We start from the raw sequence: 23315 nt of genomic DNA on the forward strand, positions 1-23315 counted from the left end.
TTCTTTGTCAAAGCCTTTTTTATGAAGGTTTTCTAAATGAAATCCTTAGTTAAAAATAGCTTTGTCAGTATATTTTAATGATGTATTTATTCCCTGCAGCTAAATCCAAAGATGCCAAAGGAAGAAGGGACATGCAGAAATTACATCATTTTTATCATGTCTTTGGAAAATCCTTGATAGGAAGTAACAGATCAGTAAGGATAATAAGAGGGAGAGCTTTGCCACCTCCAGAAAATTCTTCAGTGCAGAAGAAAAAAAAACACCAGGTATGTTTTTGTTGTTGTTGTTCTTTTTTTTTTTTATACTTTCCTTTTCTCTTTTTTTTTTCCTTTTATTTTTTAAGTGAGAGGAGAGGAGATAGTGACACAGACTCCCACATGCACCCTGGCCAGGATCTACCCAACAACCCATCTGGGGAAGATGCTCAAGGACTGAGCTATTTTTAGTGTTTGAGACTGACCCACTGGGACAAAACCTTCAGAGCTATCCTCAGCACCCAGGGCCATGCTCGAACCAATGGAGCCACTGGCAGAAGGAGGGAAAGAGAGAGGAAAGGAAGAGAGGGGAGGGGTGAGAAGCAAATGGTCACTTCTTCTGTATGTCCTGATGAGAAATTGAACCCAGCACATCCATATGCTGGGCCAATGCTCTAGCCACTGGGCTACTGGCCGGGGCCAGCCAGGTGTGTTCTTGATCTGTCTGGGCTCAGTCATGTGAAGGACCTAAGGGTTGACTCATTTCACATGGGATCTTCATTAACAATGAAGTGCTGTGAAAACGGGCAATCCCATGTGTTAGCGGAGAAGAAAAAACTTTTTATAAAACAATAATAACTGTCAAATCAAGTATACTATAAAATACTACCCAAGAAGCCCTGGCTGGTTGGCTCAATGGTAGTGCGTCGGCCTGGCGTGCAGGAGTCCTGGGTTCGATTCCCGGCCAGGGCACAGAGGAGAAGCTCCCATCTGCCTCTCCACCCTTTCCCCCTCTCCTTCCTCTCTGTCTCTCTCTTCCCCTTCTGCAGCCAAGGCTCTATTGGAGCAAAGTTTGCTGAGGTGCTGAGGATGGCTCTATGGCCTCTGCCTCAGGCTCTAGAATGGCTCTGAGTGCAACAGAGTAATGCCCCAGATGGGCAGAGCATCGCCCCCTGGTGGGCATGCTGGGTGGATCCCAGTCGGGCACATACGGGAGTCTGTCTGACTACCTCCCTGTTTCCAACTTCAGAAAAAAAAATACTACTCAAGAATTATAAAAGATACTTTTAAATTACATGTAAAGCAAAAAGGAAAAGTATAATGAAGAAAATATAATCATAATAGGATTTTAACATTGTAGGACAGGGGTAGTCAACGTTTTTATACCTACCGCCCACTTTTGTATCTCTGTTAGTAGTAAAATTTTTTAGCCACCTACTGGTTCCACAGTAATGGTGATTTATAAAGTAGGAAAGTAACTTTACTTTATAAAATTTATAAAGCAGAGTTACAACAAGTTAAAGCATATAATAATAATTACTTACCAAGTACTTTATGTAAGATTTTCGCTAAGTTTAGCAGAATAAATCTTTATAAAACAACTTATGATAGTTAAACCTATCTTTTTATTTATACTTTGGTTGCTCTGCTACAGCCCACCATGAAAGCTGGAATGCCCACTAGTGGGTGGTAGGGGCCAGGTTGACTACCACTGTTGCAGGACATTTTCTATAGTCATTTTCCCTTCATGTGATTAAAAATCTTTAGAAACACATTTTTATGGCTGTATAATCTACAGTATGATATTCTATTATTTGTTTACTTATTTCTTTTGAAACATAGAAAAAAAAAGATAAGAAAAAATAGTTGAGAAAAGTCTATACTCACATTCCACAGATGAGGACTATTAACATACTGACATACAACCATTCTTTCAGTCACTTTTATTCATGATGTGCTATTTTCCCCCAAAAAATTTCTTTTAATTTTAACTGATTTCCCCACCTATCAATATGTAAGGACCGTTTTTCTGTGTCATTAAATATGCTTTCATAGTAATACATTGTTTCCCATTTTTTTAACGTTTTTAAAATTATTAAATTTAATGCAGTGACATTGATAAATCAGGGTACATATGTTGAGAGAAAACTTCTCCAGATTATTTTGACAATTGATTATACTGCACACCCCTCACCCAAAGTCAAATTGTCTTCCGTCACCTTCTATCTGGTTTTCTTTGTGCCCCTCCCCTCCCCACCCCTTCTCTCTCCTTCTTCGCCCCATCCCCCCCACTCCCCCAACCCCGTTACCATCACATTCTTGTCCATGTCTCTGAGTCTCATTTTTATGTCCCATCTATGTATGGATTCATATAGTTCTTAGTTTTTTCTGATTTACTTATTTCACTCCGTATAATGTTATCAAGGTCCATCCATGTTATTGTAAATGATACGATGTCATCATTTTTTATGGCTGAGTAGTATTCCATAGTATATATGTACCAAAGCTTTTTAATCCACTCGTCCTCTGATGTCTTGGGTTGTTTCCAGATCTTTGATATTGTGAACAATGCTGCCACAAACATGGGGGTGCATTTCTCCTTTTGAAGCAGTTCTATGGTGTTCTTGAGGTATATTCCTAAAAGTGGCATAGCTGGGTCAAAAGGCAGTTTGATTTTCAATTTTTTGAGAAATCTCCATACTGTTTTTCACAGAGGCTGCACCAGTCTGCATTCCCACCAGCAGTGCAGGAGGGTTCCCTTTTCTCCACATCCTCACCAGCACTTATTCTGTGTTGTTTTGTTGATGAGCGCCATTCTGACTGGTGTGAGATGATATCTCATTGTGGTTTTAATTTGCATTTCTCTAATGATTAACGATGTTGAATATTTTTTCATATGCCTATTGGCCATCTCTATGTCCTCTTTGGAGAGGTGTCTATTCATTTCTTTTCCCCATTTTTTGATTAGATTGTTTGTCTTCCTGGTGTTGAGATTTACAAGTTCTTTATAAATTTTGGTTATTAACCCCTTATCAGATGTATTGTGGAATATGTTCTCCCATTGTGTACTTTGTTTTTTTATTCTGTTCTTATTGTCTTTAGCTGTGCAAAAGTTTTTTAGTTTAATAAAGTCCCATTTGTTTATCCTGTATTTATTTCACTTGCCCATGGAGATAAATTGGCAAATATATCGCTGTGAGAGAGGTCGGAGAGCTTACTGCCTATGTTTTCTTCTAAGATGCTTATGGTTTCACGACTTACATTTAAGTCTTTTATTAATTTTGAGTTTATTTTTGTGAATGGTATAAGTTGGTGGTCTAGTTTCATTTTTTTGCAAGTAGCTGTCCAATTTTTCCCAATATCATTTATTAAAGAGGCTGTCTTTACTCCATTGTATGCTCTTACCTCCTTTGTCAAATATCAATTGTCCATAAAGGTGTGGGTTTATTTCTGGGCTCTCTGTTCTGTTCCATTGATCTATATGCCTGTTCTTATGCCAGTACCAGGCTGTTTTGAGTACAATGGCCTTGTAGTATAACTTGATATCAGGAAGTGTGATACCTCCCACTTCATTCTTCTTTTTTAAGATTGCTGAAGCTATTCCTGTTCTTTTTTGGGTCCATATAAATTTTTGGAATGTGTGATCTATATCTTTGAAGTATGTCATTGGTATTTTGATTGGTATTGCATTGAATTTATAAGTTGCTTTGGGTAATATAGACATTTTAATGATGTTTATTCTTCCTAACCATGAGCATGGTATATGCTTCCACTTGTTAGTATCTTCCTTGATTTCTTTTATCAATGTTTTATAATTTTTCGAGTACAAGTCTTTAGTCTCCTTGATTAAATTCACTCCTAGGTACTTTATTTTTTTGGTTGTAATAATGAAGGGGATTGTTTCCTTAATTTCTCTTTCTGACTGTTCATTGTTGGAGTATAAAAATGCCACTAATTTCTGAGTATTGATTTTATATCCTGCCATTTTGCTGAATTCATTTATCAGGTCTAGTAGTTTTTTGACTGAGACTTTAGGATTTTCTATATACAATATCATATCATCTGTAAATAATGATAGTTTTACTTCTTTTCCAACTTGAATGCTTTTTATTTCTTGTTCTTGTATGATTGCTGTGGCTAGAACTTCCAGGACTATGTTGAATAAGAGTAGTGAAAGGGGGCACCCCTGCCTTGTTCCTGATATTAAGGGAATTTTTTTTAATTTTTTCCATTGAGTATGATGTTGGCTGTGAGTTTGTCACAGATGGCCTTTCTCATGTTGAGGTATGTTCCCTGTATTCCCACTTTGCTGAGAGTTTTGATCATGAACGGGTGCTGGATTTTATCAAATGCTTTTTCTGCATCTATTGAAATTATCATGTGGTTTTCCTCCTTTCTTTTTTTTATGTGATAAATCACATTGATTGATTTGTGAATATTGTACCAGCCTTGTCTCCCCAGAATAAAGCCCACTTGATCATGGTGTATGATTTTTTCCATATATTGTTGGATCCAGTTTGCTAATATTTTGTTGAGGATTTTAGCATCTATATTCATCAGGGATATTGGCCTATAGTTTTCTTTCTTTGTGTTGTCTTTGCCTGGTTTTGGAATCTGAATTATGCTTGCCTCATAAAAGGAGCTTGGAAGTCTTCCTTCCTCTTGAATATTTTGAAATAGCTTGAGGAGGATAGGAGTTAGTTCTTCTTTGAATATTTAGAATTTACTTTTGAAGCCATCAGGCCCCGGACTTTTCTTTGTTGGGAGTTTTTTGATAACTGTTTCGATCTCATTTGGTGTAATTGTTCTGTTTAGGTTTTCTGATTTTTCCAGATTGATTTTTGGAAGATTGTATGTTTCAAGGAATTTTTTCATTTAATCTAGGTTGTCTAGTTTTTTGACATACAGTTCTTCACAGTATTTTCTTACAATATTTTGTATTTCTGTTGGGTCATTTGTTGTTTCTACACTCTCATTTCTAATTTTATTTATTTGAGTCCTCTCTCTCTTTTTCTTGGTGAGTCTAGTTAAAGGTTCATCAATCTTGTTTACCTTTTCAAAGAATCAGCTCCTAGTTTCATTGATCCTCTGTATTGTTTCTGTAGCCTCTATGTCATTTATTTCTGCTCTGATCTTTATTATTTTCTTCCTTCTACTACATTTGGGCTTTACTTGCTGTTCTTTTTCTAGTTCTTTTAGATGCAGGGTTAAGTTGTTTATTTGAGCTTTATCTAGTTTCTTAAAGTGTGCCTGTAGTGATATGAACTTCCCTCACAGTACTGCTTTTGCTGTGTCCCATAGATTTTGAGTTGTTGTATGCTCATTATCATTTGTTTCTAGGAATTTTTTTTATTTCTTCTTTGATCTCATTCTTAATCCATTCTTTATTTAACAACCTGCTATTTAGTTTCCATGTGTTTGAGAGTTTTTGAGCTTTTTTGTTGTGGTTGATTTCTAGTTTCATGCCATTGTGATCAGACAAAGTGTTTGATATGATTTCAATCTTCTTAAATTTGTTGAGACCACTTTTGTGCCCTAACATGTGGTCTATTCTAAAGAATGTACCATGAGTACTTGAAAAGAATTTATATTCTTCCGCTTTAGGGTGAAAGGTTCTGAACATATCTATTAAATTGAGTTGATCTAGTGTGTCCTTTAAGTCTGCTGTTTCTTTGTTAATTTTCTTTCTTGAGGATCTATCTAGTGATGTTAGTGGTGTATTGAAATCTCCTACTATTATAGTATTGCTGTTGATCTCACCCTTTAAATCCATCAAGGTCTGCTTTATATATTTATGTGCTCCCATATTAGGTGTGTAGATATTTATAACGGTTATATCTTCCTGTTGGATTGCTCCTTTTATCATTATGTAGTGACCTTCTTTATTTCTCACTATAGTCTTTGTTTTAAAGTCCATTTTGTCTGATATAAGTATTGCTACTCCAGCTTTTTTTTCATTTCCATTTGCGTGAAATATTTTTTTCCATCCTTTTACCTTCAGTCTATGTACATCTCTTGTTTTAAGGTGTGTCTCTTGTAGACAGCATATGTATAGGTCCTGTTTTCTTATCCATGCAGCTACCCTATGTCTTTAGATCGAATCATTTAATCCATTTACATTTAAGGTTATTATTGATATGTAATTGTTTATTGCCATTTTATTCTTTAAAACTATTCCTCTTTTGCTATATTCTTTTTCTCCTTTGATGTGTTTACAATAGGCCCCTTAGCATTTCTTGCAGCCTTGGTTTGGTTGTAGTGAATTCCTTGAGTTTTTTTCTGTCAGGAAAGCTTTTTATTTGTCCTTCAATTTTAAACGATAGCCTTGCTGGATAAAGTAGTCTTGATTGTAGGCTCTTATTCTGCATTACTTTGAATATTTCTTGCCATTCCCATCTGGCCTCAAGTGTTTCTGTTGAGAAGTTGAAAGTCATCCTTATGGAGGCTCCCTTGTAGGTAATAGTCTTTTTTTCTCTAGGAACTTTTTATATTTCTCTTTATCGCTTAGCTTTGGTACTTTAATTATGATGTGTCTTGGTGTAGATTTCTTTGGGTTTCTGTTTAATGGAGTTCTCTGCACTTCTTGAACTTGTGAGATGTTTTTCTGCCTAAATTGAGGGAAGTTTTCAGCTATAATATATTTGAACAAAGTCTCTATCCTTTCTTCTTCTTCTTCTTCTTCTTCTTCTTCTTCTTCTTCTTCTTCTTCTTCTTCAGGAACCCCTATGATGCACATGTTATTTCTCTTCATTTTGTCACAGAGCTCTCTTAGAGTTTCCTCTGACTTTTTGAGTCTCTTTTCTTTTTCTGCTCTGCTTCCGTGCCTTTATTTATCTTGTCTTCTAACTCGCTGATTCAATTCTCAGCTTCATCCATCCTGCTTTTAATTCCTTCCATTGTGTTCTTCATTTCTGATATTGTATTTGTCATTTCTGACTGATTCTTTTTTATTATTTTAATGTCCTTTTTTATATTTGCTATCTCTTTATTTGGGTGTTCATAATGACCATCTATTGTTGTTCTAATATCTTAGAGCATCCTAACAATCATTATATTAAACTCTGCATCTAGTAATTTGGTTATATCTGACTCATTCAGGTCCTTTTCTGGGGATTTCTTTTGATTCATTTCTGTTGCATTTCTCTGCCTTACCATTTTGTCTGTGTATAAGAAAGTTTTGGCCACTGGAGTCCACTGGGTGTGGCCTCTGTGTTCTCTAGATGTGGTCTGTCTGTAGGCCCACCACCCCCTCTGCTGTTGCTGCCTAGGGCATTCGGGTATGGGCGTTGCTGGTGCCTGCCCACTGGGGCTGTTGCTGTGGTTTCTGCCTCTCTTTCACGGGATTGCTGTGATCACGTGCTCAGGTGTACAAGCCTCATTGGCTTTGGCCTTCACCCTGCCCCCGCCGGTGGCCTTATGCTCGGCCCTAAGGGCAGGGGTGAGCACCTTTGTTCAGCTGCGGGTCTCCGCCTGATTCCGGGATTTCACCCTGCCCCTGCAGGAGGAGCCTGCTCATGGGATGGCTGCAAGCCTTGGCTCCACAGGCCTGGTCGAACTGCCTGCCCATGCTCAGTAGCGGGACTCTGCCTGTTCTGGGCTTCTGGTTCCACCCTCATGGAAGGAGCTGGCTCCCAAGTCAGGCTACAAGCCTGGGTTCCGCGGGTAAGGCAGGGCTGTGCTCCTGCACCCTTGCTCAAGGGCGGGTCTCCACCCCTTCCAGGGTTCATGCCTTTCCCCTGCAGGGTGGATTGCAGGCAGCCCGCAGCTGGGCTTGACCACTTTTGCACATCCCCTCCTCCCTAGCCGGGCAAGACTGAGCTTACACCTGGGCTTCAGTGGTGGCCACCCTTCCACCCTTGCCAACAGAACCATGCTTCCGTGTCCCGCTGCCGCCCACCCTTGGGCGAGCCCTCAGCCATGTGGGTGGGGGCTCGGCAGCTCAGACCCTAACACTCACTACTGTAGTCCCCAAGCTCCCTCCTTCTAAGTGACTCTGCTCTGAGTGCCACAGGAGAGCTTGTCTGGCTGGTGTCCTGCTTCCCTTTGCTGGTATTGTTGTTTCCAGGGGAAATATTCACTTCAGATTTGGGGATGGACTCATCCCAGGGGTTAAGGTGGCTGTCTCTCAAAATGTTTCTCCCTGTGCCTCCTAGATTACACTCTTCCTGCTACTCTGGTCCTCTCCTCTCTCCCCACCTCCCGGAGCCCTGGGTGAGTGGTTGTGAGAGAGGTTTTCTGCACGGACCCTTTAAGAAGGATCCTGGGTCTGAGAAGTCAATCTCTTTCTCACTAACAGTATCCTGTCTTGTTTCCAGCTAAATACTGTCCATACACCTCTTCTAGGCTCTGGGGCTGCAGGCTGGGGCTTTGTTCCTGGGATTCAGGACCCTCTTCTCTCTGCTAAACTCACTTCCTGCCACGCGAGTCATAGCTGCTGTTCGCTCCGGGGAGCTGGGCAGCCCTCTCCACGTTTCCACTTTTCCTACCAGTCTCAGTGTGCCTTCTTCAGTGTTCCTTGGTTGAAGAGTCCTCTTAGTTTAGTCCAAAGTTGGTTTTTCCAGATGATGGTTCTTAAAGTTAGTTTTAATCCACTTTGGTTCTGGGAGGTGGAAGTTGGAACGTCCCCCTACTCCAGTGCCATCTTGTCCTCATTATTTCCCATTTTTTAAACAACTTTTTAAAAATAAGACATATATAAATTAATGATATTCAGTACATTTGGTACTAGAAAAGTACTTTAAAAATTACTAAAATTTTGCCTCACCCCCAAAGTTACTTTTATTAACTGTCTGGTGAATATTCCTTCCAAAAATTTCAGTCTATACATATTTAACAAATATACACACAATTTTAAAATTTTCATAAGGTTTTATTTTTCTTATTGAACACTGTGTTTTGAAGAATATTCTATTTTTTTTAATTTATTGAATTTGTTGAAGTAACATTGGTTAATAAACTTATATAGGCTTCTGGTATACAATTCTAAAATACATCATCTGTATATTGCATTGTATATTCAACACCCCAAGTCAAGTTTCCCTCCATCACCATCTCTCACCTTACCACTTTCCCCTCCTGCAGTCTTCACACTATTGTCTGTGTCTACAAGTAGTTTTTTCTTTGTTTAATCCTTTCACCTTTTCCACTAAGCCCTCAACCCTCATCCCCTCCAATAGTTGTTTTTCTATTTCAATTAGCTTGGAATAACCTTTTTCTTTTAATATTTTCTTAATATTCTATAATACACTTATTTTTTTATTAAATTTTTATTATTTTATTACTATTACCTGTCCTATGATAAACATAATTTTATCAGAGTCTTTCTACACTTTTTAAATAGAGAAGTAATTGTTGGAATAAAGACTATAAAAATTTTAGGGCTTTTAGTATACATTTGACATATATTTTGATATAAATTCTCATTAAGATGGCAATCCAAATTTTATTCTTATTTTAATACTAATACAAATAATAATATGTTATTGATTTAACAAACTCTTATGTGAAAAACACTGTGCTCAATTGCAAAGTTAGTGAGTTATTGATCCAGGATGGACCCTAGAACCTGCCCTTTTAACCATTCAACTATAATGATTACCATCATCAGTGTAATTTAGTTTTCTCAAAGAGAGGTTTTATTTCAAGTCTTTGAATATCAGTGATATATCTCTCCAAAATTTGAGTCCATTCGTGTTTGTTTCCTTATGAATTTCTTGAATGTCCTTTACTATTGCCAGAGTATTTTCCTTTTGCTTATTCATGGCTAAGAACTATAAATATTAAGAACATAATATCTTTGTTATACATGTTGAAAATATTTTTTTAGTTTATAGTCTCTATTTTTTGCTTGAGAACGTAGAGTTTTTCCTGGATGTTATCCTTGTAGACCACTCTCTCCAGTGATACCTTTTTACCTGTGGTTAGGCTGTGTTACTCCCATGAGAAGCTAACATCACTTAATCAATACTTATGGTCCATTGTTTTCATATTAGGAGGTAGAAGGTGGAGGTGATTTAAATAAGGACATGACCTAAATTCTAGACAAAAAGGTCTGTTTCAGAGATTGGCTTTGGCAGTATTCTCTTTTGCATACAGTAGTCTAGATATTATAATATTAGATATGATGATTTGATACTCCATTTAGACTTATTATTTTTCTTCTGGGAATAGCTAGGCAAAAGTTACATTTTTTTTCTATAAGCATAACATGCCATTCTCTTGGACAGCTTTTGTGATTATACCACATTTGCCTAGTTTTATAAAAAGATAAATATCTCAATTGGATGAGTTGAAAATTGTTTTTCTTTGACTCAACCCCACAAACTTGGAATGCCCAAAGACTGGTTTTCAGTATAATGGAGTAAGAAAATGATAGCTGAGGATACAAAGAAGAGAATGTTAAATTATTATGTTTATATAAATATATATGTTCCCATTGAATTATTTGGGACCCCGAAATTTCTCTTTAATTTGCTACTTCAATGCACTAAATGGTAAACTAATGGCCTAAGATATTGAATATTTCTTTCAAAAATATCAAATGTGAAAGACATTCTTTTGGCTACATCTACTGAGAGGATGAAGACCATTCTCAACAGTCACACTATTGACATTACAGAAAATGTGGACATTGACTATGAAGGGACACACACTTATTGTGAAGGGACCCAGAGGCACCTTGCAGAGGGACATTAAGCACATCAATGTGGAACTCAGTCCCTTTGGGGGAAAAAATAAGGCTCAGATTGACCAAATAGTGGAATAGAAGGAGGACCTGGCGATCATTTGCACCATCTGTAGCTATGCACAGAACATGAACAAGAGTCTCACACTAGGCTTTCAGTACACAATGAGGTCTGTGTATGCTCACTTCCCCATCACAGTTGTTATTCAGCAGGATTCTTCTTCTTCTCCTTCATCTCCTCCTCCTCCTTCTTCTTCTTCTTCTTCTTCTTCTTCTTCTTCTTCTTCTTCTTCTTCTTCTTCTTCTTTTTGTGAGAGTGACAGAGACAGAGAGAGGGACAGACAGACAGGAAGGGAGAGAGATGGGAAGCATCAACTGGTACTTACATCACTTCTAGTTGTTCATTGATTGCTTTCTCACATGTGCCTTGACTAGAAGACTCTAGCCGAGCCAGTGGCCCTTTTCTCAAGCCAGTGACCTGCGCTCAAGTCAGTGTCCTTGGTCTTCAAGCCAGCAACCTTTAGGCTCAAGCCAGTGACCATGGAGTCATGTCTATGATCCCGTGCTAAAGATAGTGACCCTGTGCTCAAACTGGTGAGCCTGTACTCAAGATGCATGAGTCCACTTTCAAGTTGGTAATCTCAGGGTTTTGAATCTGGGTCCTCAGCATCCCAAGTTGATGCTCTAGCCACTGCGCCACCACTTGGTCAGGCAGGATTGTTCTCTTGTTGACATCTGAAACTTCTTGGGTGAAAATTCCATCTGCAGAGTTCAGATGAGGTGAAGTGTTGCTTGTATAGTAGCTTAAACCCAGAAAGATTAGTTAATTTTGAAAGGAAATAGCATTGATCTTGTATCAAATTCAACTGTTTTGGTTCAGAAAGCCAGAACAGTTAAAAACAAGGATATCAGAATATTTTGGGGTGGTATCTATGTTTCTGAAATAGGAACAGTTCAATAGGCTAGTGAATAAGATCTAAATTGTCCAGCTACAGAAACAGCAAGATTCCAAATGATTATTCTGTGATACATGCAATAAAAGCCATATATTATTGTGGAAACATTTGTTTTATTGTTGATTTTTTCTATTTTTTTGTTTGTTTTAGAAGACGAATGCAGAAAAGTTTATTGAAGAAAATCAGAAGAGACAGCTAGCTAAACTAGAGAAAAGAGAGGAAGAAAGGTGGAATAACTTATCCATATATATTGAAAAAGAAATTAAAGAAAATCCTAATTCTGGGATAAAAAGACTGGAAGATTTTCTCCAAATGTGCCCTGTTAAATCTGTAAAATTTGCTGCAGAAATGGTAGGATTGGATGCCTGCTTCAAATTATGGATGGAATACTGTTTAAAACCAGGTACATAAACTATCAACTTTAGAAATTTCTTAAAATAAAAGAGCAAAATAATTGATATTGGCTACATATGTTGATTCTTTTGGGCTGTGTGACTTTGGGCACTTTTTGATTTCTAAAGAGTTAGATTTCCTTTTGTCTGATCCACTAATAACAATATGACTATTTGTGTATGTGATGGGTATTAGTCAATTGATTTAATTTGAAATTCAATTCAGTAAAATGTTCTTCAAGGCCAGTCATGAGATGAGTACCTTATTAGGTGTCCATGGGGCTTCTGAAGAGAAGAGATAGGACCTGCTTTGAAGGTGCTTAATGAACATCTCTCAAGGGACTTAGGCAAGAACTAAATTAACTGCAACATAGCATAATAACCACAACCAAAGCTATATGCAGTAAATTTTGATGTAAAATCAAATGTAGGTTCTGTGACATTAAGCAAAACAGCATATAGTGAACCTAATTTTACCACAGGCTGCCATATTTTTCGCTCCATAAGACACACCTGACCATAAGACACACCTAGGGTTTTAAGAAGGAAAATAAGAAAAGAAACATTCTGAACCAAATAGTGTGTTAAAATATTTAATAAAATATACCACAATAATATTTCAGCAAGGTAAACTCAACAGCAATATTAACAACCATTAGCATTGTTATTAACAAATGAGAAGACATTTTAATGTTCAAACTCTTCTAGTCCACAGCAGCTAACAAAATTATCATTCTCTTCATAAGACGCATGGGCATTTTCCCCTCCGCTTTTGGGAAAAAAGGGCATCTTATGGAGCAAAAAATATGGTAATTGATATCAACAGCATTTAAGTTCCTAAGGCATCTCATTAACATTATAATGAAACAATATCAAATGAAATTATGTTATTCAAGGACCTACTATATGTATATGTAGGTTCTCTGAGGTGGTTCCATTACCTTGGTAGTACATATAAAAAACTGAGTTTCCAGGAGAACAAATTATGTGCCCAAATATTAGTGACAGAGCAGAACTTTAATACAACATTCTTACTCCAAAGCTTATGCACAAATTAACTGATTAGTAACTTGGGGCACAACAGTACTTGGATGAGGAACAGAAAATGAATATTTTTGATTGTAGGGAAGATGAAAAATATTTATCTCTTAATTGTATTCACAGTAAAGTAAATATTAAAAGAATAAAATATGGAATGCCCTCCTTTAAAATATGTCAATTCAGCCCATTCTCCATATAAATCCTTATGATTAATAATAACTGCTACCATTATTGTATCATTTTATAGAAATTAATTCCTTTAATCTTTATAATAACCATATAAAATGAGACCTATTATTAGTATCCTTATTACCTATATAAAGAAAGTGATGCCTGACCTGTGATAGAGCAGGGGTCAAGTGTTGACCTGGAGTGCTGAGGTCACCTGTTTGAAACCTCATGCTTGCCTGGTCACGGCGCATACTACTACAAGTTAATGCTTCCCACTCTTCCCCTCTTTCTCAGTCTCTCTCTTTTCACTCTCTAAAAATCAATAAATAAAAGCTTTTAAAAAATCAAAATTAAAAAAAAATAAGCGAAGCATATAGATGTAACTTTCAAGTTCCTAAATCAAGTACAGGCAAGTAAAATTTGAATTTCAGATAAGTAGCAATTTTTAAAAATGTAAGTATATGTCATAAAAATGAAATATATATCTCCTGTATTTTTACTTCCTAAAGCTGGCAATACTACTCTCACTCGAGGCCATACTCTTTTTGTGTGTGTGTGTGATAGAGAGAGAAAAAGTCAGAGAGAGGGACAGATAGGGACAGGCACACAGGAAGGGAGAAAGATGAGAAGCATCAATTCTTCATTGCAGCACCTTAGTTGTTCATTGATTGCTTTCTCATAAGTGACTTGACTGGGAGGCTACAGCAGACTGAGTGACCTGTTGCTCAAGCCAGCAACCTTGAATTCAAGCTGGTGAGCTTTGCTCAAACCAGATGAGCCTGTGCTCAAGCTGGTGACATCAGGGTTTTGAACCTGGGTCCTCTGCATCCCAGTCCGACGCTCTATTCACTGCACCACCATTTGGTCAGGCTGAGGCCACCATCTTAACTGTTATGCAATTGACTAGCTGCTATGTATTCATCAATTATTTTGAATGATTCACATCAATATGATTTCTTATCCTGTAATAAAATTAAATCAGCTTTGGAGGTTTTATTATCAATATCTTGTATAACTTTAGTTATGCATGCCATTTTTTTTAAACAGAAGCAGAATCCAGAGATATAAGCATAATAATTACCTTGATGAAAAGGATTCACACAATCCATGAAAAATATTCAGAACTATTACAAAATATACATCGACAAAAACTAGCAAAATATCTAAAATATATTGGATTTGACAACTTGGCACACTCATTAAATCCTCAGGTAGATGCTATAGAAAATATTACATGACATTCGTATGTGTGTATGTGTGTGACATTTTATGGAAGGTATTCAGAATTAATGTCTTTTAGATTAAGTTAATAGTTAGCTATGTATTATCCTGGGTAGACACAAATTTAATATTAATTATGGATGTGTTTTTACCTAGAATAGATGTTTTATTTGTACTAGGGGTGTTATAGTCTAAATGTTTGTGTGCCCTCCTCCAAAATTCATATGTTAATTTCCAGAGTGGAGTATCTGAAGCTGAAGTCTTTGGAAGGTGATTAAGTCATAGGACTGGAATCCTCATTAACAATAATACGTAGTGCCTTTATAAAAGAGAGCCCACATTAAGGTGTTTAGAAAATATGAAGCACCATGTTGGCAATTAATGCTCAAAGCATTTCAGAAAGAAGGTTCTTGTCCTGAATTTGCAACATTTCTGAAAGTTTGAGATTGATTTTAAATAAAAATATATTAACACACACACACACAAGACTGCAGAAAGCTAGCTCTTCCCTTTGCCATGTGCAGAAAGATGGGCAAATAAGGGAAGACTACCAAACACCAAATCTTCCAGTGCCATGATCTTGAACTTTCCAGCCTTCAAAGCTATGAGAAGTAAATGTTTGTTGTTTGGAAGGCACTCAGTATATATTTTTGTTGTAGCATCCCAAGTGGATTAAAAACAGGAGCTCCCCATTTTACTTAGAATTTTTTTTTAACCAAAGCTCCCAGGGCCCTGATTACCTATCTACTTTCAAATCATTCTGTTTGTTAAGTGAATAGGATTCCTTTATGCTTCAGTATGGCATCAGCTGTTTCTTCTATGTGCACATATATTCCTTCAGATCTTAGCATAGCTTATTCCTTTGTTGTTAATAATGTTTTAGGTGAAACATCATGTTATCAAAGAAACATTTTATGACTGACTTGAGACCATCCAATCTTAAGTAGTATTTCCTCCACTCTTCCTCCAGCCTATAAAGTCACTAAGAAATTTATCCTTCTTAACAGCATGTGTCACTATCTAAATTTTTTGTGTATGTTTATCCACTTGTTTGTTGTTTGTTTCTCAAAATTGGAATGTAAGTTCAATGGAAGCAAAGCTTTTTTATTTCTTATTTATTGCTCTGCCTCTGGAAGGAACAGTGAAAGAAGGGATGAGTAAAGAGAAGGAAAGAGTTCTCCTTTAGATGTGATTGTTGCCTGTACATATTGTTGTCTGTTTATTGGGAGGTTTCTGAAGACTTCTAGAAAGAACTGAAATTCACCCTCAGAGAGATGAATCAACTTAATTTTTTTCTCTAGCAAAACTTTACTTACAATTATTTCTATTTGATGTTCTTACATATACTGATTTCTTTAAATTTCTTATTTGTCTTTAGCTCTTCAAAGGGGTGCATTTGAAGAGAAAATGGATTAAGTCAAAATAGCTCTCAAATAATGACTTGAGAAGCATAAGACAGTATACATATTTAGAAACAGGGCAGCTGTACTTCTGCTATTACTTCATCTTGGTAAAGTGAAGATGCGTTCTGTTAGTAGGGGAATAGAAGGGGTAGGTAGAGAGGATACCAACTCAGGGTGACTACCAGAGAGAAGCATAGTTAGCCTTGCATTTCCTCCTGCACTAGTTCTTTCTTAAATGGTTCAATAACTTTTCTGAGTCCTCCTACTGCCCCACCTCAGATATCCAGCCTTTTGCTAGTTTGCCCATTCCTGAAGAATGCTAACTATGCCCATAAATTCCTTCTAGTTGCATCTTGTTCCCGTAATCTCAAGATGACTTTGGGCCACTCCTTGGCAATTCTGTAGAACCCTTTGAGAGCTCTTCCGAGTGGCTTTTGTTATTTTCTATTATACTTCAAATTCAGCATGGGAAAAGCCCTACATTTTGATTACACAAGTGACATACCTAATATTCAACTGTAACATTTAAGAAGGCCTTGTGATATAAAAATGAGTTCCAGTGCAGAAAAATATCTCAATGCAGAATGTGAGATGAGCTCATAATTTAGTTCCAACCACAATGTGGACAAGACATCTCTTTCTTTGATTGTTCTATACTTACCTCACATTGCAAGAAGATATAGTTTATTTTCCACCAAGGGAGAGCTATGTTTCCCCCCTCCATTGAGAAATTGGGAGAAAAACAATTTCCTTAAATAAACTCACAAGCTCTAGGAAAGCAATTCTCCTTATTAAGATAAAGAATAAAAAACCTAGACGATGATGGACAGATTTCTAACTCCCCACTCTTTCCAACTCCAGATCTGGACTTTCTGTTCCAGCTCTGAAATAGGAATTTACTCCATTCTTGCATGACCAAAACTCTTTTTTCTTTTTTTTTATTAAATAAGAAAGTAAACAGAAAAAATACTGATAATTTAAATTTTTAAATATTTTTTTAGTAATTTTCAATCAGAGTGTTTCCTGCTTTAAGCCATCATTATTTTTTAAATGTTTGCAGTTAATTATCAACCAGAACACAGTAACATATAAATTTATTTTTCCCATCCTTTTCTAATATAATCATAATCAAGTGTTATAAAACTTTCAAGAATAGAGATTATGTCAAATATGGGAATTTGTTATGATGGTGGATTCCTCAATGATGAGATATTTAACCATAGAGTAGAATTCTTTGAGTGAAATAATTTGTAATATGATATATACTCATTATTAATCCTTATGAGAGTATTTTCTTTATGAAAAATGCTCTTTTAAGATAGGCAAGAGTTCCTTAATTAAAACACAAATTTTAATGTGTGTGTGTGTGAGTGTTGAGAGAGTTGTTCATATTTAATAATTATCAAAGATTGAATTGATTTATAATTAGATTAATTTTATTTTAAATTTTACTTATAGTCTATAGAATGTGATACTGACACATAAAATAGTATTTAAAAATTAGAGTGAAGATATAGTCTATATCTTATCTTCTATTGTTAATTCTCAACAATTATGAAACATGAAATAATGTTGTTGAAGCAATTCAAACTACAACATGATTGATAATTATTTTCTTGCCCAGATTAAAATAGTATACATGAAAATCTAATACATAATATTTACTTTAGGTGCAAGAATCAGGTACTGAGAAGGATATTTCAAAATATTCAGTTCATATGGGAGCAGCTCGGTTTCAGTTAACATATATGGGCCCTTACCTATTTCGAGAAGAAAGAAGTGATCCTGATCCCAGGGTGCAGCATTTTATACCAGACACGTGGCAGGTATTTACTGAAAAAATCGGCAGCCTGGAAAAGTGAAGAAACCTGACGGAAACAGTTGGTTGACATCTCCTTGTGTGCAACAAATTCTGGATGTGTCAATCACTTAGAATGCAGTATAATGCCAATGAAAATACGGAAAAGAGTCAGTTAAAAAAGTTGGCTCTTTTAAATGATAGAGTCTGAATTAAAAATTAAGATCTCTAATTTCAGTTAGACTGCTCTTAACCATTGCACTGTGTAATTATTATCTACATCAATTTAATTTCAAAATGTAGTGCCTGATGTTTAATGATATATATTTGGCAAGAGTTGACTGGTTTTGCAAAGTAGCAGTGATTGTCCCAATGTTAAACAGCAGAGTCATTCATAATATATCATTATAAGTAAGGATAACTATCATAGATAGCCTATTACATATGTGCATGTGTGTTTTTTTGAAAAAATGACATTTTTATGTATTCATTTATTGTCCCATAATTTATAAATAGAAAAATGGAAATACATATAAAAGTAGATTTCAGTAATTTTGGTTTTAGTCCAAGGTTCTCCAACTCAAGGTAAAAAGAATTCAGAGAGTCAAACTGCATGATAACCTGGGCAGGCCCTGTTGTGATAATGTTTGTTTATTTGGGTATTTTGATCTAAGTTTAAGTAAAGAATTTTTCAGTCGAAAGTGACAGTGAGTTGAGTTATTTCCAAATAGCAGAAAACGGTGATTCCCTTAAGTATCATCTGCTGTTGTAAACACTACTATGCCTCAGAAGGAACCATGAATACTAACTTGCCTTAGATATAGTTGTTTGTCTTTAAATTAAAAATTGGGACTAAATATGTATTTTAAAATGAAATGTGATCTTTTATTTTTATCTAGAGGGAACTCCTTGATGTTGTAGATAATAATGAATCAGCCGTAATCGTTGCCCCGACTTCATCAGGGAAAACGTATGCTTCCTACTACTGCATGGAGAAAGTACTGAGAGAGAGCGATGAAGGGGTGATTGTGTATGTTGCTCCAACAAAGGTAGTGTTGATATATAGTAAGATATATAGTGCAGATGACACTATATATCTTACAGCAGTTTTCCTCAACTCGAGTTTGTGCCCTTAATCATGGGGAGGTAGCACAATGTCCAGGCTGCAGCACTGCAGTCATAAGTGTTGGATTGTGTGCTGTTCTGAGTAACGTGCTGAAATCTTGCACCATTTCATTCTGTCCTGCCTGGGACACAAATCATCCCTATGTCTAATGTATCCGTGCAGTGTGCACTACCTGGCCATTAATCACTTAGCAACCCTCTTGGGTCAGCTTAACTGTGCTATCACAGTGTTTGTGCTCAAGTAATCCTATTTTACTGAGAAATGACCCCAAAATGCAAAAATGGTAACAATGGCAATTGGGATATGCCAAAATGAAGCTGTAAAATGCTTCCTTTAAGTGAAATGGTATGTATGCATAGAAAAAAACCCCATAGTATTATATAAGATTCATTACTATCCCCAGTTTCAGGCATCCATTAGGAGTCTTCAAACACAGGTTCGTGGGTCAGAAGAGGCTGCTGTACTACTCTTCTAAGCATTAAGTGAGATGATGTATGTAAAGCATTTAGTATTTTGTCTGGGTATAAACAATGATCACTCAGTGGTACCATTAACCTTTATTTTTTTACTCATTTTATTACTTAAACCTGCTTAGGTCCAGCCCTTATTAAAAATCAGGATTTAACACTTTTGAGACTTTTGCTAAAACAAACCATCTGATGTCTATGCCAGGGTTAGAAGAGTATAGATTAGTTTATAAGAGAGAGGGGCAGAAGGAAAAGCAGCGTTCTCAGTTTTGTCTTCATGCTCTGAGAATAACCTCCAATTCCTGCAAGTGCTGTAGGCTTCTTCCTTTATAACAATCTGTGTAAAAAGAAGTCTACAGACTCCTGGCTAAATCAGAATTTTTCTCCTCATATAGAAGGGATTTGGGTGTTCCATCCTTTTTCTTTCCCTAGGAGAATTCTTTTTTTTTTTTAATCTTTTTTTATGTATTCATTTTAGAGAGGAGAGAGAGAATGAGGAGGAAGAGGGAGAAGTGGGGAGAAGCAGGAAGCATCAACTCCCACATGAGCCTTGACCAGGCAAACCCAGGGTTTCAAACCAGCGACCTCAGCGTTTCCAGGTTGATGCTTTATCCACTGTGCCACCACAGGTCTGGCCCCTAGGAGAATTCTTAATTGCAGTACTTAAAATGCACTAAGAGAAAAAATTTAGAATGCTAGTGCTGGGAGAGTTCATCTCTATCATATCACCCAGTCCTCTCACTTTACAGATGAGAAAATGGAGGCCTAGTGAAGTTACGTCATGTGCCTATTATTGAAGAACCAATTATATTTTTAAATGAAAAAACATCATTTGATTTCACCAGTGCAAATATATATCATGTTTATGTGACATAGAGTGTTTATTGTTTTTAGCCTTCACATTAAGAAGCACTGTGATATATTATACATTAAGGAAAACTTTAAAATGGGACCAGTGGGAAGCATTTGGTACAACTAGTTCTTTTATTAAGAAAGAGTTATATAAAACTGTCACTATACCTTTTGCATGTAAGTTTGTTCCCTGCTTACTGAACTAATTTTTTCAGTGTTATTGATAGTTACTGAATAGCCGATTGTGTCTTTTATGATTTCAGGCTCTTGTTAATCAAGTGGTAGGAACTGTCTGCAGTTTATTTACCAAAGCGCTGCCAAAGGGATTAGTGGTGTGTGGAGTTTTCACAAGAGATTACCGTCATGACACCTTGAATTGTCAGGTACGTCACAGACATGAACATATAATAAATAATAATGCATATTAAGTTACTTCAGTAGACACCTCACGGTTTTAACGTGAGGATGAATTAAGTTGACAATTATTACCCTGAGAGACTTATTTATATTTTAACATTTTGTTGGTATTATTTTTATTTAATAATGTGGTTAGCATTCAAAAAATTATATTTTCCACACAAAGTATATAAAATGCTTTTCTTTTCTGAAATTTCAACTTGAGCAAGCAGCTTCCTTCAATAATGATGGTTTCAAATTGTGGTGACTTTATATCCCAATGTACTACATGGGAGAATGTTTCTTAATAAGCTAGCTTGACTTTTTGAATGTATCAACTATGGCATACACTTGTTATACAAATTTATTTTATTTTTGACAAATGAGATTTTTATTGTAATAGAAAGGCCAATATGAATATACTATGTCATCTAAAATATTTTGTCGATGTTAAGAAGTTAAAGCTTGAGATTTAAAAAAAAAATTAAGTCATTGGTTTCATGTTTTTTAACAGATATTGGTGACAGTGCCTCAGTGCTTGGAAATACTCTTGCTATCACCTCGTAATCAAAAGTGGTTGAAAAGGATGAGATATGTCATATTTGATGAGGTATGCTACCTTTCACTATCATTATTCCATGAAAAATTTTATGTACATACATTATATAGCTTATTTATTTTAGGAAAGATGGTGATCTTATGGATAGTTATTAAAAATATTCACTTTATGGAAGGGATAGAATGAATGTGCTGGTATTAAAAGATAGATCTGAAAAGAAAAAATGAAAAAAATTCCAGAATAAGAGTGATAGTAGCAGAGAAAATGTATCCCAGAAATCACTGGACACATCAATGATACTAGCAATAGACTCTTTTTGTCTCTTAGCTAAAGAACTTCTTTACCACTGAACCAACTATCTTTTAATAGGTACTTGCCTGTTACTTATACCAGTTCCATTAATGGCTAAAATTAGTCATGTTACTTTATTGCTAGTTTAAAAATGCTTCATACTGTTAGCTAGTATTCATTTGATGAAATAAAATGCAAAATACAGCCCTGGCTGGTTGCTCATTGGATATTGGCCCAGTACATGGACTTCCTGTATTTGATCCTCGTCAAGGCACAAAGGAGAAGTGACCATTTGCTTCTCTTCCTCTTCCTTTCCCTCTTCTCTCCCTCTTCCCCTCCCATAGCCAGTGGTTCAGTTGATTCAAGTGTGGCCCCAGGCACCGAGAATGGCTCAGTCAGTCTGAGCGTGTCAGTCTCAGGTTCTAAAAATAACTTGGTACTGGAGTATTGGCTCTGACGGGGGTTGCCGGGTAGATCCTGGCTGGGGCACGTGCCGGAGTCTGTCTCACCTATCTGCCTTCCTCTCACTTAAAAACAAAAAACAAAATACAAATAAACAAGTAAACAGACTAAAATAAACAAAATAGGCTGCAAATACAGGAGGATGACATAATCTAAACATAAATTTTGAGTTATATTCTAATGCATATATGTATTCTTTTCCAATACATTAATGTATTGAAGGTTTACCATTAATCTTAAAGTATTACTTTAGCAACATTTGAAACATTACGTTTTTTATGATTCAGTTTAAAATATCTTTTAATTGCCATCATAATTAACTTTTTGGTCCATGGGTTAATTAAAAGTATATTTCTTAACCTCCGAATATACCTTATTTTAAAACTCTTTTAAAAACTTTGATTCCCGGCCAGGGCACACAGGAGAAGCGCCCATTTGCTTCTCCACCCCTCCGCCGCGCCTTCCTCTCTGTCTCTCTCTTCCCCTCCCGCAGCCAAGGCTCCATTGGAGCAAAGATGGCCCGGGCGCTGGGGATGGCTCTGTGGCCTCTGCCTCAGGCGCTAGGGTGGCTCTGGTCGTGACATGGCGCCGCCCAGGATGGGCAGAGCACCGCCCCCTGGTGGATCCCGGTCGGGCGCATGCGGGAGTCTGTCTGACTGTCTCTCCCTGTTTCCAGCTTCAGAAAGAAAAAAGAAAAAAAACAAAAACAAACAAACAAACAAAAAAAAACTTTTATTGAATGTATTGGTGTGATAATAGTTAATAAAATTATATGTGTCAGGTATATAATTCTATAATATATCTATATATTGCATTGTGTGTTTACCATTCCAAGTCAAGTCTCTTTCCACTATCTTTTTGCTTTGTATTTTTAGCATAGTTCCATTTATGTCAAGAATATATCTTTGTATTTTTTATCCTTTGAATTTCAAATTAAAAATAATTTTATATTAGCAACACATTGAGAAAATGAGGTAAACAAGCATTTTATTTACTTTAAAAAACGTTTTATTGAATGTATTGGGGTGGCATTGGTTAATAAAATCGTATAGGTCTCAGGTGCACAATTTAGCAATACATCATTTGTATGTTGCACTGTGTTAACAAACATTTTAGTGTCATTTATAATATCATAAAATATACAAAGTACTTTGAAATAAATTTTTAAAAAGATACTCAGGACTTTTATAAAGAAATCATTAAACTTTACTGAGTGGTATTTAATAAGACTTTTTTAAAAGATAAAGTCAATAGAAACACCTAAGAGAACAGTCCATGTTTTTGCATTGGAAAATTCAAAATTGCTATCAGAACTGCACTGATTATGATTACGACAGATAATTTTGGACACAAATAAATTATTTTGTACAATTAGGCCCCCATATTGTCCTATAAATTTAGTGCAATCACAATAAAAACTCACCGATTCAAATGACAAAACCTCACAAAATCAGCTTACTTTGTGAATACACACATACATATACAAAAGTACAATAAAACCATTCCATAATTTAAAAAACA

The 23315-nt window shown here is 36.1% G+C and overlaps 1 protein-coding gene and 1 pseudogene across 1 annotated transcript in view; both read left to right on the forward strand.

Annotated features, from left to right (window-relative positions):
- Window positions 1-23315, forward strand: part of LOC136337740 (probable ATP-dependent RNA helicase DDX60) — a 104173-nt gene that overhangs the window by 40527 nt on the left and 40331 nt on the right. Inside the window, 7 exon segments of the mRNA XM_066279442.1 lie at window positions 100-266; window positions 11766-12018; window positions 14267-14430; window positions 17514-17669; window positions 18541-18690; window positions 20350-20469; window positions 20997-21092. Of these exon segments, the coding sequence (XP_066135539.1) occupies window positions 100-266; window positions 11766-12018; window positions 14267-14430; window positions 17514-17669; window positions 18541-18690; window positions 20350-20469; window positions 20997-21092 (1106 nt within the window).
- On the forward strand, window positions 10554-11620 carry LOC136337784 (large ribosomal subunit protein uL6-like; annotated as a pseudogene).

This window comes from Saccopteryx bilineata, chromosome 1 (assembly GCF_036850765.1).
Source record: "Saccopteryx bilineata isolate mSacBil1 chromosome 1, mSacBil1_pri_phased_curated, whole genome shotgun sequence".
In the NCBI taxonomy this organism is placed as follows: domain Eukaryota; kingdom Metazoa; phylum Chordata; class Mammalia; order Chiroptera; family Emballonuridae; genus Saccopteryx; species Saccopteryx bilineata.